The sequence below is a fragment of the Sander lucioperca genome, chromosome 17 (genome assembly GCF_008315115.2).
Source record: "Sander lucioperca isolate FBNREF2018 chromosome 17, SLUC_FBN_1.2, whole genome shotgun sequence".
In the NCBI taxonomy this organism is placed as follows: domain Eukaryota; kingdom Metazoa; phylum Chordata; class Actinopteri; order Perciformes; family Percidae; genus Sander; species Sander lucioperca.
In genome coordinates, this window is record NC_050189.1 from 26685883 (window position 1) to 26708003 (window position 22121).

Here is a 22121-nt window from a genome sequence, read left to right on the forward strand (position 1 = left end):
TATGTCCATATTTTACACAGTCTATGGTTGTGTACCATCATTTGCGGCAATCAAATAGAGAATATTTTACCTTCCACCTCCTGGCCAATGGAGAGACCGGCCCATTTCCTCTATAAGAGAAATAAGGAAAGAGAGATAAGGAAAGATGATCCGACAAATAAAAATGAGCAATGTGTGTGCGAGTGCATGTGTGTGTGTACCTGTGGCAGGCTGAAGGCGATGCTTCCAGGGGACACAGTGTGGTGGGTCTTCACTGTAAACACAAACTTGTGATTGGGCGTGGTCTTCACAGTCACATGTCTGAAGAGGTAGGAGACAGTTGGACCCTGGTTATTGTACATGTTATCATTTATTTTTTGGCTAGCATATGACTGTCATTGATGGAATGAGTAAAACCAATTCATCTTTTTTCCCCACTGTCTGATATGTTATTTTCAGTTGTCCTTCATTGTCCTTAACCTCAACTTTTACTTTCATCCATATTTTACTATTGTTTTTGTCTGCCTTTTAGTGTTGATGTTGAATGCACGACATCATTGCAGTGGGTATTTCACACCTTCATTTTAAAGAATTATGTTACCTTGTTGCTAGGCTACTAGAAAATCTTCTTTACAGCAACATTAAACAATTTTACTTTAAACTGCTTCAAAATCACTGATGACAAAATAACTGGCCTTTAAAAATAAAAATCTGCCTGCCTCTATGGGAATTTAACATAGGGGTGTACTTACTTATGCCCCCTGTATTTTAAGGAAGAACATTTATTTATTTACGATACATTATTCATTCACAAAGAAAATTGGTGCCCTTAAAGATTGGATTTTTCCTCATTTTTTTAATATAGGCATTAAGATCAATTTGCAAAAGATGATTTTTTTATTCCTCTTTTTAGTCAACTTTAGCATGGGTGTCCTAATCTTTTCACATGACTGTATATATGTATATCATTTTTTTTTTTGTATTCATGTATTTCTCATGTATTTGTATATGCGACTGGAAGGTGTCTGTTAAATAGGTTTGTGGTGTCTTGTTATCCCATATGGGATGGGCCAAGTGTTTGGCATGACACAGAAATAAAATAAAACTAATTAACTAACTAACTGTAATAGGGAGAATGGTTTATGAGTTTATTCCCAGTATATGCCTTAAATACCTGTTCTCGCACTATGTAACTTAGGCGAGCGGTTCGATCCCCTGGGAGAAGTGCATAACGTTTGTGCCACTACCAGTGATTTGGGTGAACCCAGGGGTTGATGCATAGACTGTATAAGTGAAGCCAAAACAACTGGATCGCCCTTCTGATCAACATGCAAAGATGGTTTCTATCATTTTAGGTAGCATTTTCTCATTACCAGAAAAATTTAATTTCCAATAATCACAACCTAAAAGAAATATTGAGCTATTCCTAACTTTAAAAAAGCATGCACAGCATCATATTGGTGGCACCAACTTTGCTGCTTGGTGGCACTGGATGATAAAGACAAGGCTGCAGTTGCCATGGCAGTAGAAATGTAGAAGAAACTCAGATAACATGTTTATTTTTAGATCTGTCAAGTCGCTCCCCCTTTGAAACAAGTATAATGTGTGCTTTTATTCTTTTGGATAATCAATAGTTTACCTAATTTTAAATGAAAACAGGTCATTTTGGTGGGAAACTAATGTGTGCAAATTCATGCCATGAATAATATCTGTCAGCATGTAACACCACGATCGACTATACTTTTTAAATGTGTGTTTATTTTTGATTATTTTATACTTATGTAACAATACTTATGTAAGTATGTAAATTCGCTGGTGCAATGAGCATGTGTCGTCAATCCTCAAAACCCTCTGTGGATTGTCAGGAGCTCAATCCCATCATTCATTTTTTATTAGCGACATGCTTCAACACAACGAGATTAAGGCGGCAAAAACACAATGACATCGTATTTCACAGTTGCACAAACACTGCAGATACTAAAAAGAAAATAAGGGTGTGTGTGCGCTGCACTGTTTGCACCTACATTTACTGGGCCAACTGTGATGATGCCAATGCAGAAATGGCAGTGAAATTCCTGCTTGAATCACTGAGATAAACAATTATTATTAGAGTTGCACAAAGGTATTTCACATGCTAGGAACCCCAAATGGCTAATAATTTTCAATAAACCAAACTTTTAATTATGGCTGAATGTGATAAGTGGTAAGCACCATTCAAAATTGCCGACTGACTAAGTTGGGGAACCATAACCACAGTATTGTTTTTTTGCCTTTTAAAGTTTATGTTTGAACTATTAAAAGTCCCATGGCATGAACATTTCACTTTATGAGGTTTTTTAACATTAATATGAGTTCCCCCAGCCTGCCTACGGTCCCCCAGTGGCTAGAAATGGTGATAGGTGTAAACCGAGCCCTGGGTATCCTGCTCTGCCTTTGAGAAAATGAAAGCTCAGATGGGCCAATCTGGAATCTTCCCTTTATGATGTCATAAGGGGAAAGGTTACCTCCCTTTTCTCTGCTTTGCCCGCCCAGAGAATTTGGCCCGCCCATGAGAAAGAGACATCATGGTTTTCAAACGAGCAAAGCATGGCAGTTGGTCAAGGCCACACCCCCACTCTCCACCTTGCCCCCCCCCCCTCCTCAATAGCTACAGACACAGAAATGGCACATACTAAGTAAAGCTCATTGTGGGACTGGCTCTAGTGGCTGTAATTCTGCACCAAGGATGTATTTCAGGAAAGAGACTTCAGATACAGTATTAGGGAACCACTAAGGTCTATATAAAAGAGACTTCAGATACAGTATTAGGGAACCACTAAGGCCTATATAAAAGAGACTTCAGATACAGTATTAGGGGACCACTAAGGCCTATATAAAAGAGACTTCAGATACAGTATTAGGGGACCACTAAGGTCTATATAAAAGAGACTTCAGATACAGTATTAGGGGACCACTAAGGTCTATATAAAAGAGACTTCAGATACAGTATTAGGGGACCACTAAGGTCTATATAAAAGAGACTTCAGATACAGTATTAGGGGACCACTAAGGCCTATATAAAAGAGACTTCAGATACAGTATTAGGGGACCACGAAGGTCTATATAAAAGCATCCAAAGAGCACCATGTCATGGGACCTTTAAATAGTCTGCATTTTTCTGAAATAGAGATGTATTGTACCTGTATTTACATTTTGTAATTGCCCTTCTACATAGGGTTTGTTATTGTTGCTGGCGGAGTCAGCCATTCCTATGCTGAAATCAAATTACCTAGGCACTCACAAGGGTTCCACAGGAAATGATGCATGCATGTGCTTCAGCATTAACGTTTACGAATTTTATCTCACTGATAGAAGATGAAAAAACGCTCATATGGGTCGTTTTTTAAGGGAAATAACAAACAATGTGCTTTATTTAGTTTCACAGACATGTTAGCGTTAATGTTTTCGCGATTTATGTGTGGTAGCGTGACATAGATACCAAAAACCTTACCAAAACCATAAACATGAAACTTGGTGAGTCAGGTTGAAAAGATGGTGTTTTTTTGTTGTTGTTTTTTACATCAAATTCTTGCAGCTTTAATCATCATTATTACAATACAAGCAAAACAATCATGATAATCACACACTGCTAGTCCTGGAGCCTCATTCTGGATGAATGATGGGAGATAAGGTGGGAGGATGGATGGGTGTTTGGATAGATGAGAAAATGATTGGAGAGATGCCCGGATGTGTGTCCCCGAATTGACAAACGCGTTGATAAATAGGTGATAATAAGTACTCACTGTCCTGACTGCAGATCCTTCTCGCTCACCACGGCACAATTAGTCAGCGACAGCTCATCTGTCGGGCATCGCGCCGCTTGCATGGTCTGCGAAGAGAAAGAGGAGGAGGGGTGGAGAACAAAAAGAACAAAATGTATAAAATATATTGACAAAAACCCACTTTTACAAAAACTTTTGTAGAAAATGGCATACATATTCGTAGTCCTAATGTGTTTTATCTGAAGTGAAATGTTAATTGAACATTTGAGATCCTATGGGCTGAGAGTTGTATTCTGCCTGGCAAGAAATACAATCTTTCTCTATGTTGTTTTAACTTATTTGTCTTTTCGCACACTATTTAACGTTATTCTGCATTAACAAAACACTTATTTGCAGCCTGATGTGATAAATGATGTAGACGGAAAGTTGCAGCCAGCTCAGAAGCAAAATTGCATTTATTAAAATTCCAACACAGTGTAAATATGACTATATTTCAGCTCAAGTCCTTGCAATTATAATATCTATCATTTTTTTTTCTTTTTAACTGTACAGCAGAAAGTATTTCAAGCGTACCTGCCCTACGTTGCCTCTGATTGGCTAGAACTGGATTCATTGGTAGGTGGAACTAAGATGATTGGTTAAACCCAGCGCATCAAAAACAAATCCTATTTGGTCTTTTTTTCCTAAAATAGTCAAATGCCGGAAATCCGGCACCAGGCCGGAGTACTTTTCTTTCTTTTTTTTTAAGATTATTTTTTGGGACTTTTACCCTTTATTTGTCTGCCTTCCAGGTAAGACGGGTTTAAATATAAGGACACAAGGACATGTTTAACATGAGTTGAGAAGCCTTTGCGGTCCAACCAGCTCTGAGCACAGAGGAAAGGTACTGAAATCAGCCGCAAGGTTCAGCAGATAGAGACATTCCAATGCACCTATCTGCAGACTGAGCACATGAAGTGGTAACCATGGCAACTGCGATAAGCAGTTTGACAGAGACTCTGACAATAAATCTGGCTTCATTGCTGGCTGATACATCACAGGCTTAAACAGCACGGTCCCTCAGAGGCAGCAAAGGTTGCTCACCACAAATTGTTTAAATGCATTTATTCTTTACAGCAAATCCATCAGACCTGCACTCAGGGGAGGACTGGGACAAAAATTCAGCCCTGGCACTGTAGTCACACCAGCCCACATTACCATGCAGCCCCACCCACGGACACTTGCATTCACTAATTACATTTGTGTACAGATGGTGAAATAATATAAGCAGTACCTTATTTAACAGATTTTTCTCTCTGTTGACGCTGTACATATTGTCTGTCTGGTTCTCCATCTTTTCATCCGTTTTAACTCTCTAACTCTGCAATTTTAATATGTTTTTATGGCTGTCTGTGATTATACTTCAGGGTTTTTCCTTGCTCAGAATTGGCCTTTGGGGGAACACATAAAACAGGGGGGTGTGGTCTCCCCCACGAAATGTTGAGGGTAAAAGACTTCAAGCAGACAATTCCTGCATTCTGATACATTTTTGGGCACCGATTTATGGTAAAAATGTATGGCAAGGAAATTACAAAATTCTGGTGGCAGGTAACAATTTAAAATACAAAATATACCACCACAGTTCATGCATATATGTGACCACGGATTAATTGCAGAGTTTAACCTACATAGTGTAAAACGTGACACTAACAAACTGTCAATTTAATTCTGATGCCGTCAGACGGCTGCGCAGACAGACAGCAGTCGGAGCTCTGGCGAAGCTCTGCGCCCGTCAGCAGCGGCTTCTCGCTGCTGTAGCCGGTCCCCCAGTGCAGCATGAACACCCGGTACAGCCTGAACCCTGCAAACGGAGATCCCGTTTGAAGGTGACATGCTTGATTTTGACTGAATGTCCCAATTTGAGAAACTTCTGATTGGGTCGGTCGGTTTCCTCCTTACTGTTTCCTCCTTACTGTTTCCTATCTGATCTGTGCATTTAACGTCAACTGTTCCTTAAAAGCTGAAATGATATATCAGTTTGCCAACACACACTGGTGAAGCTTCCTCTCTTGAAGAGCAACATAACACCCGTGTTTTTGCTTGAACATGCCCACTTGAAAAAAATTCAAAATATGAATTTGAACCAAGCAGCAACTTCTGGGCCTGAAAAGGCAATGCATTTAATCCTTTATCTAATTTCCAGCAGGGGGTGACTCCACAGGTTGCAAAAAGAAGTCTGTTTCTATAGAAGTCTAAGGGAAAACAGTCTATAACGACGATGTTAAATTTCCGTGATTACTCCGGTGCCGCCGGAAATTCAGCTGGATGTCCCTCATTTTCCAGTCCCTCCAGAAAAACGCGGTTATGCGATTGCATAATTCAATGCATAATCAGCCAAAGTCCGCATATTTATGCGGGGCCGCATTTTTTCAAATACGCCGCACTTTCGACGCATAAATTGCCGATTTCCGCGCAAAATATGCGGGGCTTGCATAATTTCATAGTCCCCGCATTTTCGTTGCAAAAAAGTCACATATATCTTAGCAGAAAGTTGAAAAATGTTGCGTTTACTTCACACAAGAGCAGCCATTTTCCCCTGTTGCCATGGGAACGTTATGAAGTGACATAATTACGCGACGTGAACATCATCGAAAAGCTGCAAACCCCGCAATGAAGCCATGATGAAACAGCAATTTCATCGCATAAATATCCCGCATATTCCATCGCATTTTTTAAGAAAACGTGCCGCATAATCAAGGATCTTTGCCCGCAACAATCAGCTTTCTTTGTGTTGATATTCTAAACTCTATTCGATTTATTAAGACTATGGTTAACTGCTCCTCAGATCTCTGCAGGGTAAATCCAGACAGCTAGCTAGACTATCTGTCCAATCTGAGTTTTCTGTTGCACAACTAAAACAACTTTTTAAAACGAGCATGTTCCACCAAAACAAGTTCCTTCCCGAGGCTATTTTGCAGAGGCACCGTTGCTCTGTCCGGCGCTTAGCGTCGCCCAAGATGATTGTGATTGGTTTAAAGAAATGCCAATAAACCAGAGCACATTTTTCTTCTATCCAGGAATGCTGTGCGGACTAGCCAGACCCTTCTCCGCAGCGCTGTGGAGGAAGGTCTGGCAATGCGAGACTAATGGGGAAATTAAAATAGCACAGACATGCTTTTTGGCGGCTGAATTTGTCAGGCCTCCTCATTAGGAGAGTAGCCACGGGTAGAAAAGAAAAACTGTTTCATGGGCAAAATTCCAGATACAGATCACAGGCAAAATCTAATAACCACCCACTCTTTTGCATAATCATCCCCCTCCACAATTCTGCCAAATCCATTCATAATCTCTAAGAATTCTTTGCCAGAAGTACAAACAGACAAATAATAACCTTACATTTGACAACAACACTGGTAACAAGGTGTTCAGGGTGTTTTCTATTCATTTTAAAGCCACCAGAATGTATTTTTTTGCCATACTGTATGTTATATTGCAAAAATTATAAGTGGCAAACTAGATGTGAGATACTGTATGAACCACCTGTTAATACATGCTCATCAATTATCAATCACACGTAAAAGGAGACAAAAATCGAACTGAACTACCCATTGTGAGGTATTACGTTTAGTTTAAGGGAGACAGAAAGAGATACAGGGGGATGGATATATAATAATTTGTACTCTGTTAAAACGAGAAGACAGTAGATATAGAGAGGAACTGAGAGGACATTGACAGAGACAAAATGCTCAAAAACAAAGACTGCAAAACACTGCAGTGCTGGCATCGTGCCCACATCACCTGCTCCCCTGTAGTCCGGCCAGACAGAGGTGAAACAGAGCAAGACCAGCGTGTCAGAGGCCTTAAAGGGGCCTTTAACTTAAATGTCAAGTATTTCACTTTCTTGTTGTTTGTCCAGTTTCTTGTTGCGACAAGATTTCATCATTCAGCATTCGTCACTGGATATATATATATCCAGACCAATTATTCATTGTTCCTATATCAAACATCTTATATAGCTGGGCTGAAATACAACACAGACCGTGCAATCCAACTAGGGCTGCACAATATATCGTTTTTTTTATTGTGATTGCAATATCAATTGGCGCAATAACCAGATCGCTAAAGGTTACATAATATCACAAGACACTCCAAGAGTTTTTGGGGTTTGTGATTTCCTTTCATTTGTTGTATTTATTTATCGCAAGTAATATCGTTATCGCGATATTCAACAGTGCTATCGCATCTCGCATATTTTCCTCATATCGTACAGCCCTAAATCCAATACAACACAAAAACCGCCATAAAAAAATATATTATACCTCTTGTACAATTTGTTTTGACTGAGTTTTTAAATGTGAATTCCATGTCTTCTTAAATAATGCATAATATAACTACTTATAAATAATCATTTTGATCAAAAGTTGTCTTTAAAGGTTAAAGATGAACTTTAAAATGAATATGACAAGTCAAAATACACCTGTACATTCACACTTGGCCTAAATAGCCTACTGTATCATGAACAAGAACTAACGTGGCAAAGCTGCAGTGAATGATTTAGATTTTTCTTTTCTTTTTTGGCAACTTGGGCGCAGCAGAACAAGCTGTAAACACAACAATGACAAATCGTCACCTTTTTTTGTTGTGGCAAGTGTTAGTTGTCTCCGGACTACAGTATGCAAATTAAATGTTGAGGTAACCCTAGCACACTTACATTGATGTTGTTAATGTCAGTGTGGATTCGTAAATAAAAACATAGTTGTCTATTTAAATACATTCAGCAGATATGATAATATAATTCTGATGATTGTAAGTCAAATGTTCACTCTCCTTTAAGCTGTTTTACTCTCCCTCAACTCCTAAGGGAAATATCTAGCTCTTTAGCTGCTTAGTGCTTCACTATGTCCCAGGGGTACATGTATTCGTACTGGACCGTTTCAGTACAGGGCTTTCGGTACGGTGCGCATGTGCACCGAATGCAATCTTTTGTGTGCGGAACATAGGTAAATTTTCGTGTTTCCACACGAACATATTAAGTGGCAGAAGTCTCCGCGTTCAGCGCAAATCCCGCCCTGCAGCTGATTCTAAAGTTTTCATTGGTCATGTCAATATGTCAATCACTGTACAGATTGCCTACACCAAACACTGATCTCTAAACCTACCCGCCGTCACTGTAACCTAAACCAATGAAATCGACTGCAGGGCGGGATTTCCGCTGAAGTGGTTTGGGGAAAAAAATTAAAATCACACACCGCGTGCTGTACAACAACATACACGGCACGCTTTAGCCCAGCCTCTCGCTAGCTAGCGTCATGGCCAATGCAGACAAGCCCATAGACAGTACGGACAAGCCGGAGCTTGAAGAGCCACCCATATCATTAAGGTCTCCTGTTTGGGAACACTTCGGTTTCTCAGTGAAATACGTCAACGGACAAAGACTAGTCGATAAGACGAAAGCAGTGTGCCGACGTTGCTCAGTAATGATCGGGTATGTTTCTGGCAACACTTCAAACTTGTTAACGCACTTGAAAAGGCATCACGCGAGTGTGAACATCACTACTACAAGGAAAAAAAACGACCGTAATTCAAACGCAGCTCCCGTTGGCATTTAAACAGACCTTTGCTGGTAATTCCGATCAAGTCAACGCAATAACGAAAGCAAAAGGTGTTTTCATAGCAGCTGATCTACGACCATACTCGGTTGTTGACAAGCTGGGATTGATAATGCTGCACTGTAATCCATAGTTATTTATTTATATTTTTCATTATATTTTATTATGTGATATTGGTTTGAGACTGAGAGTATTTTATTTAGTGGAGAACTTTGCAGCAGTATTTTATTTCTTATTCTTTTTTTATTTTATATATATATTATTTATTATATTTTATTAAAAAGTGTTTAAAAAAGTGTAAACAAACTGTTAAAAAAAGTTTATAGTAATAAACAACCTGCAGTTTAATGTTTGCATTTCTTTCCCTTACTGTACCGAAAATGAACCGAACCGTGATTTTTGCGTACCGTTACACCCCTACTATGTCCCCCAGCTAGTTGCTATTGTTTGTTTGCTGCTTCTTGGTGCTGGCAGATAGTGTAAAGTGGGTTTATCTGAGCTTTTTTGATGAAAACAGCTGCCCGATGTAGCTAGAAACACGGTGATGAGAGTGGTGAGAGTGAACCATAACAGTTAAGTTGCGGGCAATAAAACCAAAACAATGAGCTGAAAGACACAACTTCTCTGCGGATTCGCCACTACGAGCAACCACTAGCGGCGGCAGGATTTTGATTGTAGGTGGGCCTCCAGAAAACTGGATGGGCCAGTTAAAATAAGCCCCAAAAAAAAAAAAAACGTGTTCCCCTTCATCTCCGTTTCAGCGCTTTTCTGCGGCACTGAGGACAGCGACTCAGTAGCCTACCTGTGTGGCTCTTGTGTCGCTGTCCTCAACTCAGTGCTGAAGCGGACAAAGACGTACACCTTGGCAGTAAGCCTAACTTCATTTATCCCTTTTGAATGTTCAATACACAAAAAGACTGAAACGGAATTATATCTTTGGAGGGTCTGTTTCTCTTTCTATTTATTTACCCAGCACGGGGGACAGGGAACTGTCCAAAATTATTTAACTTTTTCTTATAAATTCAGAATGACAGAAGAACTGTATTGACATGAAATAACAGCCTAACTGTTACCTACCTACTTGCCTTGCTGGTGTGAGGGGGTGGCTACGGGAGGACTTGATAGGGAAAGGGCGGCCGAGCAGGATGGTAACTCGTCACTTGTAACTGCGTTACTTAAAATGGCAGGAGTTTCTTGCTGAATTTAAATGAAAACAAGTTGCTTTGCTTTGCGTTTCATATTAGCTAATAGCTACCGTCTGTGTCTGTCTCATTAATCTTATCTTAATCTTTAGGACCTATTAGTTCCTTGCAAATATTAGGACAAATATATTCAATTCATACATTTCTTTAATTGTTCATCACAAAAGCTCTAGTTCAAATATTACATTAACCTTAATTTGCACATATCTATTATTAATAATACTAATATTTAATAATATGTATATATTATAGACAATCATCCCATCTTTTTTTTAAAAGGGCGTCATAAACTGGGTAATGAAAAACAATTCTGTGGAATACGATTAAATGATTAAATAAATGTGATAAATACATTTATTATTATTATTTTATTATTATTATTGTTATTATTTAATCATAAATATGATTAAAAAACATGTCGTAATAGAGATGGAAAATATTGCTTTCAGCAGGTACAGCAAAGTGGCAAGTGAAAAAAAGAATCAATATGGAAGAAAAAAAAAAGGCAGTAAGAGCAAAAGTAAAATGGAATACTTGGAATATAAATAGAAGAAAGCCATGGTTATCTGCAAACTGCATCCCATCTAGGTTACCCAACAGTAGAAAGCATCTGGGTAACCTAGAAAACACTTAATAGAAAGTGTCAACACACATAACAGTGTTTATTTAAAACTCAAAGCAATGACATTTAATGTCTCTTCGGCATTCATGACCTAGTTAGAATCACACACTGTTTGTTGAGATATACAGTACTTTTTTTGACAGAAAGTCCTTCAAATGTTTCCCTTCAAATGTAAAAGAGTACAGTTTTGTCTTTACTCCATTACACCAACAGTGCAACCATATTTAAGCATCACAAGATTACTTTGATGGAAAAGGTGATGGTTCTAACACAAGTTCTGGAATTATAAGGAGTGTGTTTTTTATGATTTCTAAGCAATCTTTGGACGTTAATTTGTGATGGGCATCAGAGATAGTAATATCCTCTAAAAGTGTAAGTAAAATGTAATCTATAAATATGTGTATCATGTCTGTGTGTTCAGATTTGACTGAGTTATGATTCAGAGTGTACATTATTTAAAAGGGTTTCAAAGCAGGCTCTCCTAATTGCCTCCATGAACTCCCAGCAAACATTGGTTGTGTGCCGGTTCCAAATAGTCCTTGTCCGATGCCAACAATTGCAATTTGGTTATGAGGTGGATTGCCAAATGTTGACATTTCTACGTCCAATGATGGTCCAGGCAGAGCCTCTTGTCACATTAATTCTATGTGTCTTTGTTTTTTTTTAATACCACATTTATGATCATTTTGATGTTCAACACATGTCCAAACCCAGAAAATATTGAGATCTTGAATAGCCATTTTTTTTTTTTTTTTTTAATCAAGATGTCCCATTATGGTTAAAAAATTGCTCCAAAAGGAAAGTTGTGCCATTGTCTTGCCAGGATGTTACCTTGCTGAAAGCTAAAGTCCTTTTCTGGACGTTCTAGCAATAGTCTAAATATGTCGTTCTCACCACTATTGAGCTATTTTGAGAAGAAAACTTTATTATTCTTTTTTTTGGCTTAAGTTTATAAAGACGGTTTGCATTTACAGCTTTATACATCCTAAAAACTGAAAATCCCGGATGTCAACAGCACAAATTTCATATTGGAACTGTATTTGAACCATAACGTGGTGTCTTGATTGGATGTTCAAGCTACGGTCAACCACAATAACTAGTAGGGTTGGGCATCATTTTTTTTTCTTCTGATGCTGATGCTAAAACGATACTTTAAACTTCAACTTCAGCATCGAGAACCGATTCCTACTTGGAATCGTTTCAAATATTACGATTCCAGTAGAATCGTTTCTTTATTGGAATCGTTTGGAATCGTTTAGAGGATTTGGTTTCAAATCCGATCATCGCTTCCCAATTTAATATGCGCAAATTTTGGTTTCCGTAGCGGCCAGGCGCTTGTTGTGTTGCAGCCTTGGAGCACAGTAAGCGGCGCACTAGTGTGGCTTTATTTTACATTGAAAAAGCCCGGTAACACGGCAAACCACCATTTAATCAAAATAAAACTTTCCTTTTATTTGTGATATGTATTTTGTTGTCGAGAATCGAAAGGAAGAATTGTAATTGTAATCAGAATTGTTAAAATCCAAACGATGCCCAACCCTAGTACCGTAAAGAACAGCTTGTTTATTGCTAAGGCCATATGGTGAAATATAAATAATTTATTTATAATGTAATAATAACTTATTTCACCAGTCAATGGCTGTTAAACAACTAATGAACCACTAGATGGCAAAGGGGTACTTTACAACAACAGTTTGAGTTTCTTGAGGTGCAGTTGAATGCACTATGAGTTTACGAGCTGCAATTGAATACACCATTAAGTGCCGTCCCCAAGTGTTGTATCTCCTACATCTCTGACTATGGCAGTGGCCATGGTCTCGAAAAGTGTAGCTAGGCTACACTGTCTTTAGCTGCAGACTGTTGTACGTCCCGGTGTTGATGTCCTTTCAAGTAAAATACAGCCACACTTTAGACCGTTTAGCTTTAAGCATTTTAGCTGTGTTTAAGCCAGCTAATAGCTAACGTAACGCTAACGTTAGCTGGTAAGTGATATGTAATGTTAACTAGTATCATGTGCAGTGATGCTTCTGTTGCCTGTAACGTCCATTTCAGAGCACCAGAGTGCCAGAATGAGGCAGCGAAATCTGCATTGCCATTTGATCCAGTAGAGACCAGTCGTATAGAAAACGATGCCAAGGGTTTTCGGTACCCAACCATAATAACTAGACGTTAATATGGAGATTTTGTTTTTTCACCTTGAAAACTTGTCATCACTGGAATCCAATGTAACTGTCGTGGTTGCGCGCTGACAACAGCATCTGTTTTCCATGAAGGAGCAAACTTTTACAGACATCTTTTAAGCAAACAGGCAGTAATGGTAGGCGTTACTTACTTCTTGTCAACCGCTTTGTTCGTTCCATGGCATTATTGCCAATTCTCCTAAATATAGACCTTCATTTCAAATGTAATATCAAAATGTATATTATCTTAGATGTTAGCAAAACACGGCTAATGTGCTATAATACCAATCTACCTAACTGGGTATTTCTCAGACATATGGCACCTGAATCAAAATGGCGAGCTCCTAATGGAGCAAATCCATTTAGTTCTGGGCTTCAGAGACTAAGCGTTCTGTGTGAGTTGCGGTGCGACGGGGGGAGTTGATTAATGGATGCTAATGAGTTAGCTATTCCATTCAGTCAGCACATGACACCAGCTCAACATTGCAACTCACTGTGTTGCAATAATGCCAGTCATTCTGGGGTTGTTGCTATGTGTATGGTTGCCTGCAGCGGGGGGCCTGAAAGCAGTGACGTACGTCCTACAACCATCTCCAGAAATAGAGCCAAAAACAGTTAGCACGCAAATATAATCCACAAGACGAGGAAGATGGCAGCTCGTTTAAAAAAAAATTAACAGGTTTGTATCCATACATACCTTGAAAAATATTACGACCTTGTAGCCGCCAGCGTAGGCAAGCAGAGAGGAAGGACAGAAGACAGTATTTGAGACAGAGGGGGACTTAGAGCAGCAAGCTGGGGCTACGGTGCAACGCTGGGGTGGCTAAAGACGGGTGCATTCAATGTTTTATTCACATGTATGGATTCACTCATGCAAGCCAAACTTACATAATGAGATCACCTGAGATGGTGTCAAGTGCATGCAGACCAGATTTGGGGTTTGTTCGGATTGAATCCAAAACCATTTTTCAACCAGAACATTTCTTTTCTTTTCTGTCTTTTCTTTTCCAATTGCCAAATTTACACATTGTTCAGTTACAAATTACACCCTAAATCTGGTAGTGGTTGGATGATGTAAGCCATATGCAGAGTGCCATGCCAAGCATACAGTATTATGTTTATCATAAGGCTGTATCTCTTCCCCACATTAGAGACAAAGTGCCAACTGTCTTATTGTGGTAAGAGACATGGATACAAGAGAAAGGAATCAGCTGATTTTGTTCTTAGATGGATGAATGTTAATTGCTAATGGATGAGAGGGGGGATGTAATCACTGGGAGCATACTGGGAATGGGAACCTTTTTTGTTAGGGACTGTTCGTTATTTATTTCAGGGGCCACCGGAGGAGTTTTGGGATCTTTAATCAAAAAAGACCTGACCCTCCCTTCACCAGCAATACATTTTAGATGAACCTCCAAAATGATATGGAAAAAAGGGATGACCCTCCCCAACAATGTATTGATGCATTCTGTACTAGTTTGCGCTTGGCAAAGATATACAGATAGCCATTGTTTTTTTTACAGTCATGACTTACATGACTAAACCTCTGCATTCTCATCTTACACATCACACTCTACTGTTATGGTGTGGTGGCGATTTCAGTAGATTTACTCACTAATATAGTTGTGGAAACACAATAAGCATGGAAACTAAATGCACACTTCCTGCATTACTGCATTACTTCAAATACTAAGTTACTCATCTAGTAAACTAGTATTCACATGAAATAAAACAATAAAACATTGAGACCATTCAACAAAGGACACGGCGAAATTTCAAATTCAACACTGGTTGCTATGGACTCTTCACTGGGCTGCTCAGTCATTGTATATTTTAGTATAGGTAAGCTTGCCGAAGCTGAACATTATCCAAAACTCCATTTCTCAGACTAGTGTCAATTTGGGGGCTTGCATGCTACCACTCCTTCCTTCTCAAATGCCTTGAAAAGGCTGTCGTTTGCACAATTTCACAAATAATCACTGGGACCGAAAGGATATTTGAGTCGGGTATGGCTGCAGCCTGGAGACCTCCCGTCTCATGCATTCCCTCCCAGCTGGTGCAGGCTGCAAACTTCGACTTTTCAAAATAAAAGCTAGCATCTGGTATGTTTTCGTACGTGTTTTGGATGTTTTTGAACTAAACGGTATGACAATTAATTAAAATTGCTAATGAATACAATTATTTTTTCAGCAGATGTCTTAGTTACAACACGATGGAGCTAGCAAAGCAGTTTTGTGTTTATATATGTGAGCAGGATTTATTCAGTTTGGGAAATCCCACGGTCTCTAAAGCTGAAATAGTCTGGCTGACTAAACAAGGAGGGACCTATCTGGTAGCAATAGGGGCCAAGACTGAGAGAGCTACATGGATAAATATGCACCAAACAAGACACTTTGAAATTGTACTGTTCTCATGAATACAAAAGTTGGGTGACCGTCCCCCCTAGACTACAAAAAAATGGATGACTCTCCCATCAACAAAGAATCAAAAGACATGACCCTCCCCTATTTTCCTCCGGTGGTCCATTCCATAAATACCGAACGATCCCTTATACAGTATGCCCTAATAGTAATTTGCTTTGACATTTCATTAATTTAATAAATCAGTCAATCATGGATGAATACATTTAAAAATCTATAATTTGGGATTGAATTTGAATTGAATTGATTGAATGGTATGGGGAGGGCAGTGATTCACACCAGTTCTAGTCCTTATAACTTATTACTTTGTGTTTTGTCTACCATTGTATTGTATGGACTGTTAGGACTGGATCAGTTAGCATTAGCCGGCATGCTCAAACAGACAATACATCAAAGGTAGTAGAACAGGTTCAGAAGAAAATACATTTAAACAAGTTTTTAACAAGTAATCATGTTAACATCAGTCGCCCTGCATGAATTCCCTGTTTGACTTCCTGCTCCAGTTTCTGAGCAGAGTTGTGTCTACCCTTCCCTCAAGGAAGCTCTGAGCGACCTCTGACAGCTCTTTAAACTCATGAGGTGCAGCGCCTTCAAGGAAAGCATCCTTGTAGGAGCAGAAAAGAACGGAAACCACATTTCAGTATTATTTTAGTACATAGTAACTCTTTGCATCCTTGCATTGTTAATACATAGGAGTAATTGGCTTGAAATTATATCACACAGCTTATATATTTCATGAAATAGTTTATAAAAGCATAGTATGACTCATACTCTATGTTAAAGAAATAGTTTGACATTTTGGGAAAAACACGTATTTGCTTTCTACAAGAGAGTTGAGATAGTTGTCTCATGTTTATACAGTAAACATGTAGCTAGAGCGGGTAACTGGGCAGCTTAGTTTAGCATAAGGACAGAAACAGGTAGCCTGGCTCTGTCCAAAGGGTAAAAGTAAAAGTAAATCTGCCTGCCAGCACCTCAAGCTCAGTAATTATATATCTGGACCAGTAGCTTCCTGGAGTCTCCAATGGTTGCCTGGCAACTGGTTCTTGCCAAGCACAAGAAATAGTCTGGCACCTTTGGACGGAGCCAGACTATACATTTCCCATAGGCCCCCAGGAAGTGGGCTGGGCTTTAAAGCAAATAAAAAAAACAAAGCAGCCAAAGTGAAATTGCAACTCCCCGCTCGTAACCCGATGCCCTCTGGCCCAAAATTACTTTTTCTCATAAACTTACATGGAGAAAGAGACGTCTGTAAATCAGTGGATTCAGTTTTTTAAAGTGTTACAACCCCCACAAAATGACTCGCTTCACTATCAGAATTTGATCCATTCGGTCCCATAACAACAACTGGAAAGTCTTGGAAAGAGCTGCACCATTAAATCAGTTAATCCTTAACTTTCAACTTCAAACTTTCTTTACTAGCTATTACTTTATTATCCCGAAGGAAATTTGATCAGGCATCAAATCACATCAAGTACCACGACAAACATAACATATTCACAACAGCAGCAAATACAGAAACATTCACACAAATGAAAACAAGGAACAACTGCCATACTGAACCAGAAGCTAAAAAAAACAAGCTAAAAACATTAGAAACAGCACAGTGAATTCATTTTCAAGTTAGCAAAGTGCTAAACCTAAGTAGCAGGCTCGGCTGGCGGAGGTCTCTAGTGCGCCTGCTCTATGGGCCTCACAGTGCAGAAGCCTCGCTGTTCACCTGGGTAAGTTATGGTACATGATGGCTTTGTGGGTACGCGATCTGTGCTGCTTGCACGATCCGGCATGTGCACGCGCAAGATGTTCGCGCGTGCAGGCAGCACAGATCGCGTACCGACAGGTCTGATACCATATAGCAATGAATCGCAAAGGGGAGTGTGGAGGAAACTGAAGGTTTGCAGTGGTTTGCAGTAACAACTCCTTTATTATTTTGGATTAGCAACCACGTAAACACCTCGTAATGCATAGCGTAAGCTACATTTAAAAACATCACAACATCCCAACACTACACGTCACAAAAATAACAACGTCGCCAAGACGTAACACACGGACGTCGATATGCGGTTTTGGATCAGTGACAATAAGTACTTAATTTAAATATCTTTATAAAACAGACCCACCGTGAACTGCATAATGAATAACATAAAAAGTAGCCTACAAAAATATGCCGCCAGTTGTGCCGCCTGGCCGTTAAGTGTATCAACACGTGCGTGATACATATAGTGTAGGGAAACCGTCACGTTTTCTACTACGTATTTATGCGCATGCGCATATCGGATGGTGCAGGCAGCACAGATCGCGTATCGACAGGCTTCATGTGCCACCGAGGCTCCGCCTCAAACGCTTTGTCCAGTTCTTAAAACACATCCATGGTTTCTCCCAGTTTACAGTCTTTAACTAACCAACTGCTGGCTCCTGCTACATAACAACCATACAGACATGTAGATTGTGAATAAAATGCTAAAATATATCCAAGGATTGTGACTTCTTTTCATCAATGCATCCGTTTTCCTTGCTTCCTTCCATCTTCCCTCCTTTCTTCCAGTATTAAAATATTTACAATAGGTTCTTTCCACTTGAGAGTGTGCTCTGACTGCAGCTGGTTAGTAGAGATAATAAATGGCTTCAACAGGTTCTTTGTTTGATCTAGTTAGAGAAAACACAGCTTCGGCCACTGTCTGTTGTCCAAGGAGTTACTTTGAGTTGCTGCTGGCTCAGGTGTTTCTTTTATTTATTTCAAAGCTGCTCTTTTGTAGCAATTGCTCTATCTTTACTTTAAGTCAAAGTAATGTGCACTTTAGAGAAGCTACTTTTTTTTCTGCAATCTTGTTAATGTCTCCAATTTGCTTTCTGTGAAATTATTTTGGTCGCCCCTATCTTATCAGTGATTGCGTTCATTTCAGCAAACATCATTATCACCAGCAAAAATAAATGTTAAACCAGCCAGTCTCACCGTTCTCATCAACGCCATTTCGAAAACTTTCGAGTATTTAGCAGCTTAAGAGACACTCGCCTGACATATAACTAGACCAGATCGCAAATGCCTCTTTACTAAGCTAGGTTTATGCTCAACGTATTTCCCCCCCAGGGTGAGGGATGCATGAGCCAAAAATGACGTCATCACGTATTTGCTTAAAGCGCAAAGGCTCTGCAGGTGTCAGTCATTGTCTCAAACACGCCCCATATTAGAAAAATATGGGGTGGAAATCAGTTTGATTGTGAGGGGGACTGCCATCTGCCAGAGCAAAAACATGATTTGTCTGGTTCCCAGGCTAGGTGGAGACCAAAGCAGAGCTAAAAGAAGCGTGAATATTGGGTGTACAGAAATGGTATCAGGTGGTAATCTATGGTATTAGGTGCAACTGATTACCATAATCTATATGGTAATCAGGGGGACAGAAACACAACTACATACGAGCACTACTGTGTGAACTGTAGCAAGTGGATTACACTAAAACTCCACAAGCCAAAGCAAATTTAGCTATTAAATCGATTTTTTTCATTTACCATTTTCCCAAAATAAAATATACCAGTACAACTCAGTTTCCACTTATTAGGTACACCTAAAGCTATTGCAGTCCAATACAACGGTCCTGCAATAAATCCAACCTTCATCAGTTTTTTGTCAACAGAGAGGTGTTGATTCAACAGCTGTTAAATTATGCTGCATCACACTGAGATGTGTTATTAATATTATGTCCAACCCTTTTATATCAATGAGGGAGGAGTAAATATTACAACCAGCACCACAAACAACATACTTCGAAATGATCATACAGTTGAATCAACACCTCTCTAAAACATTATACCCTTTCATGATGCCATGATTTTTGGCTGTTTAGTTAGACTGCATTAGATGGTCATATAAATTCAACAAAAAATCTATTATTGTTATTTGCTAAACAATCTTTTGAGTGTGTTCTTATACAAGATGAAAAGCTAACCCTTGATCACTGTACATGTAAGGGTTAATGCCCGACCATTGTCAGGTATTAATGGACGGACGACGGCGAGGCGTGAACCGGCCGACGCGCAGGGCATTAACCAAGCCCCCAGGAAGAGCGCCATGTCTAAAAGCCACCATGGGCTTAGCGGATAGGGGTGGTACTGCACCCCATGGCCCAGAAAGACTTTTCATATAGACTTTGCATGGCGAAAGACACTTCTATATTTCAGCAGATAATTTGTTTTCGGGGTACATCAACTTACCAACCTGGCATGATGAACGAACGCGCATAATGGACGCGAGCAGACCCACGGGACTGCGCCCGCCCGCTCACATGACTGTTCTCCCGAGCTCATGTAGCTAGCTGTAATAGCTAGTTGCTAACATTAGGGGTAGCTAGCATGGCTGTATTAAGATCTATAGCTAGCTACATAGCTAGCTATATGCATACATAACGTTACTACAGACAGTGATCACATCGCCTTGGTTCTCTCTTATGATACATCCGAGGGCTTTATGCTGTAAAGCTTGTAACGTGGATGAAGGATGAAGCCATGGATTAGCTTTGTTCACGAAACTGCAGGCTAACTGCTAGCGCTAGCTAGTTAGTAGCTAGCTAGCTAGCTAGTAGCACGACATAATTATTAAATCTCCTTGGTTGTCAAGCTAAATACATCTATCGTTTATTTAGCTAAGCATTTAAACGATCGGGAACAACGAAAACACAGTGTTTAACGTTAGTGAATATTTTAGACAATGAAAACGGCGAGTTCATGAGTTCGCCACTTGTAAGAGACACGAGAGAGAAGCTCATGAACGAGCATGTTGCTACCGGTTGCTAAGACGACACAATATAATTATTATATTATTATTATAGTCCGCTCAGCTCGTAGTATATATCTATGGTAGAACCCTTCAGCTCAGCTACGAGCCAGAAAGCTAACGCTATGCTAGCGAGATCCAAAGTCAATAACATTGTGTACATTTGGCAATCAGTAAAAATAATGTGACAGTATGTTGAACAACAAGACAAGCTAGCTATCCAGCCATGTCATTGTCCCCAAAACAATATAACGACTTTTATGAACAATTTGATCCGCGATGTGTAACGTTAACTGTCGGCCGCAACGGCGCAGCCTGAAGTAGCGAGCGACCTGAACAGTGAACGGGATGTGAGATAACGTTAGTCGCTGTGAAACAAAGTCAGTTCAGAGGGGAAGTATAACTTACTTCTTCAGCTTGTGTGTTAGCGCCATCCCGTGGTGTTCAGAGGACGAGTTGAAAATAACAGAACACATTTCCTCTTTGTTTAATGTAGCGCATTCATTTAGCTAGAACAGTAAACAGTCAATTTCACCGAAACTCCTTTAGTAGGTGTCCTACATCACTTTTTTATGGAGACCCTGCAGCCAATCAGAATCGAGTATTCACCAGACCATGGTATAATATATGGATAAATGGGTACACACATAGAAAGGGGCACCCATAGACTTATATTTCAATATCACTTACGCTAAAGCCTCTCAGCCTCTAGTTTGGCTTTGTAATTTCTAAAAGAATTTCAGAAAAATCAATGTCAAACAAATGTGTTGCATTTAACTTCACTGCAATTCAATTTCAAACCATTGTAGTCTGACTTTTCCGTCCAAGTGAATGAAATAAGAGCCAAGCCCAGCTATTAATTGTATCAGTGCTGTGTGCTTTCTCAACTTTTAGTTATGCATGGCATTAATGCAATGCATTAATGCCTCCCTACGCCTGCGGGTTGTGGGGGGGAAAACTCTGACTGTTGTTTGTGCGTATGCACCAAACAAGAGCTCAGAGTATTCGGCCTTCTTGGAGACCTTGAATGGAGTCCTGTATGGGGCTCCAGTGGGGGACTCCATAGTTCTGCTGGGGGACTTCAACGCGCACGTGGGAAATGATGGAGACACATGGAGAGGCGTGATTGGGAGGAACGGCCTCCCTGATCTAAACCAGAGTGGTTGTTTGTTGTTGGACTTCTGTGCTAGTCATGGATTGTCTATAACGAACACCATGTTCGAACATAGGGATGCTCATAAGTGTACTTGGTACCAGAGCACCCTAGGCCAAAGGTCAATGATCGATTTTATAATCGTTTCATCTGATCTGAGGCCGTATGTTTTGGACACTCGGGTGAAGAGAGGGGCAGAGCTGTCAACTGATCACCATCTGGTGGTGAGTTGGGTCAGAGGGTGTGGGAAGACTCTGGACAGACCTGGTAAGCCCAAACGGGTAGTGCGGGTAAATTGGGAACGTCTGGAGGAGGCCCCTGTCCGACAGACTTTCAACTCACACCTCCGGCGGAGCTTTTCGTGCATCCCTGTGGAGGCTGGGGGCATTGAACCCGAGTGGACAATGTTCAAAGTTTCCATTGCTGAAGCTGCGGCGGGGAGCTGTGG

At 40.0% G+C, this 22121-nt stretch overlaps 1 protein-coding gene across 3 annotated transcripts in view; it reads right to left on the bottom strand.

Annotated features, from left to right (window-relative positions):
* LOC116052933 (vesicle-fusing ATPase) overlaps positions 1 to 22121 on the bottom strand; it is a 54767-nt gene that overhangs the window by 20419 nt on the left and 12227 nt on the right. For 2 of the 3 annotated variants that reach the window (XM_031303789.2, XM_031303790.2), the window contains exons 2-5: positions 14030 to 14047; positions 3762 to 3847; positions 201 to 300; positions 71 to 110 (exon numbers count right to left, since the gene is read on the bottom strand). In XM_031303789.2, coding sequence (XP_031159649.1) covers positions 71 to 110; positions 201 to 300; positions 3762 to 3847; positions 14030 to 14047 — 244 coding nt within the window. The remainder of the gene's footprint in view (positions 1 to 70; positions 111 to 200; positions 301 to 3761; positions 3848 to 14029; positions 14048 to 22121) is intronic. The other variant, XM_035994014.1, reaches the window with a different exon arrangement.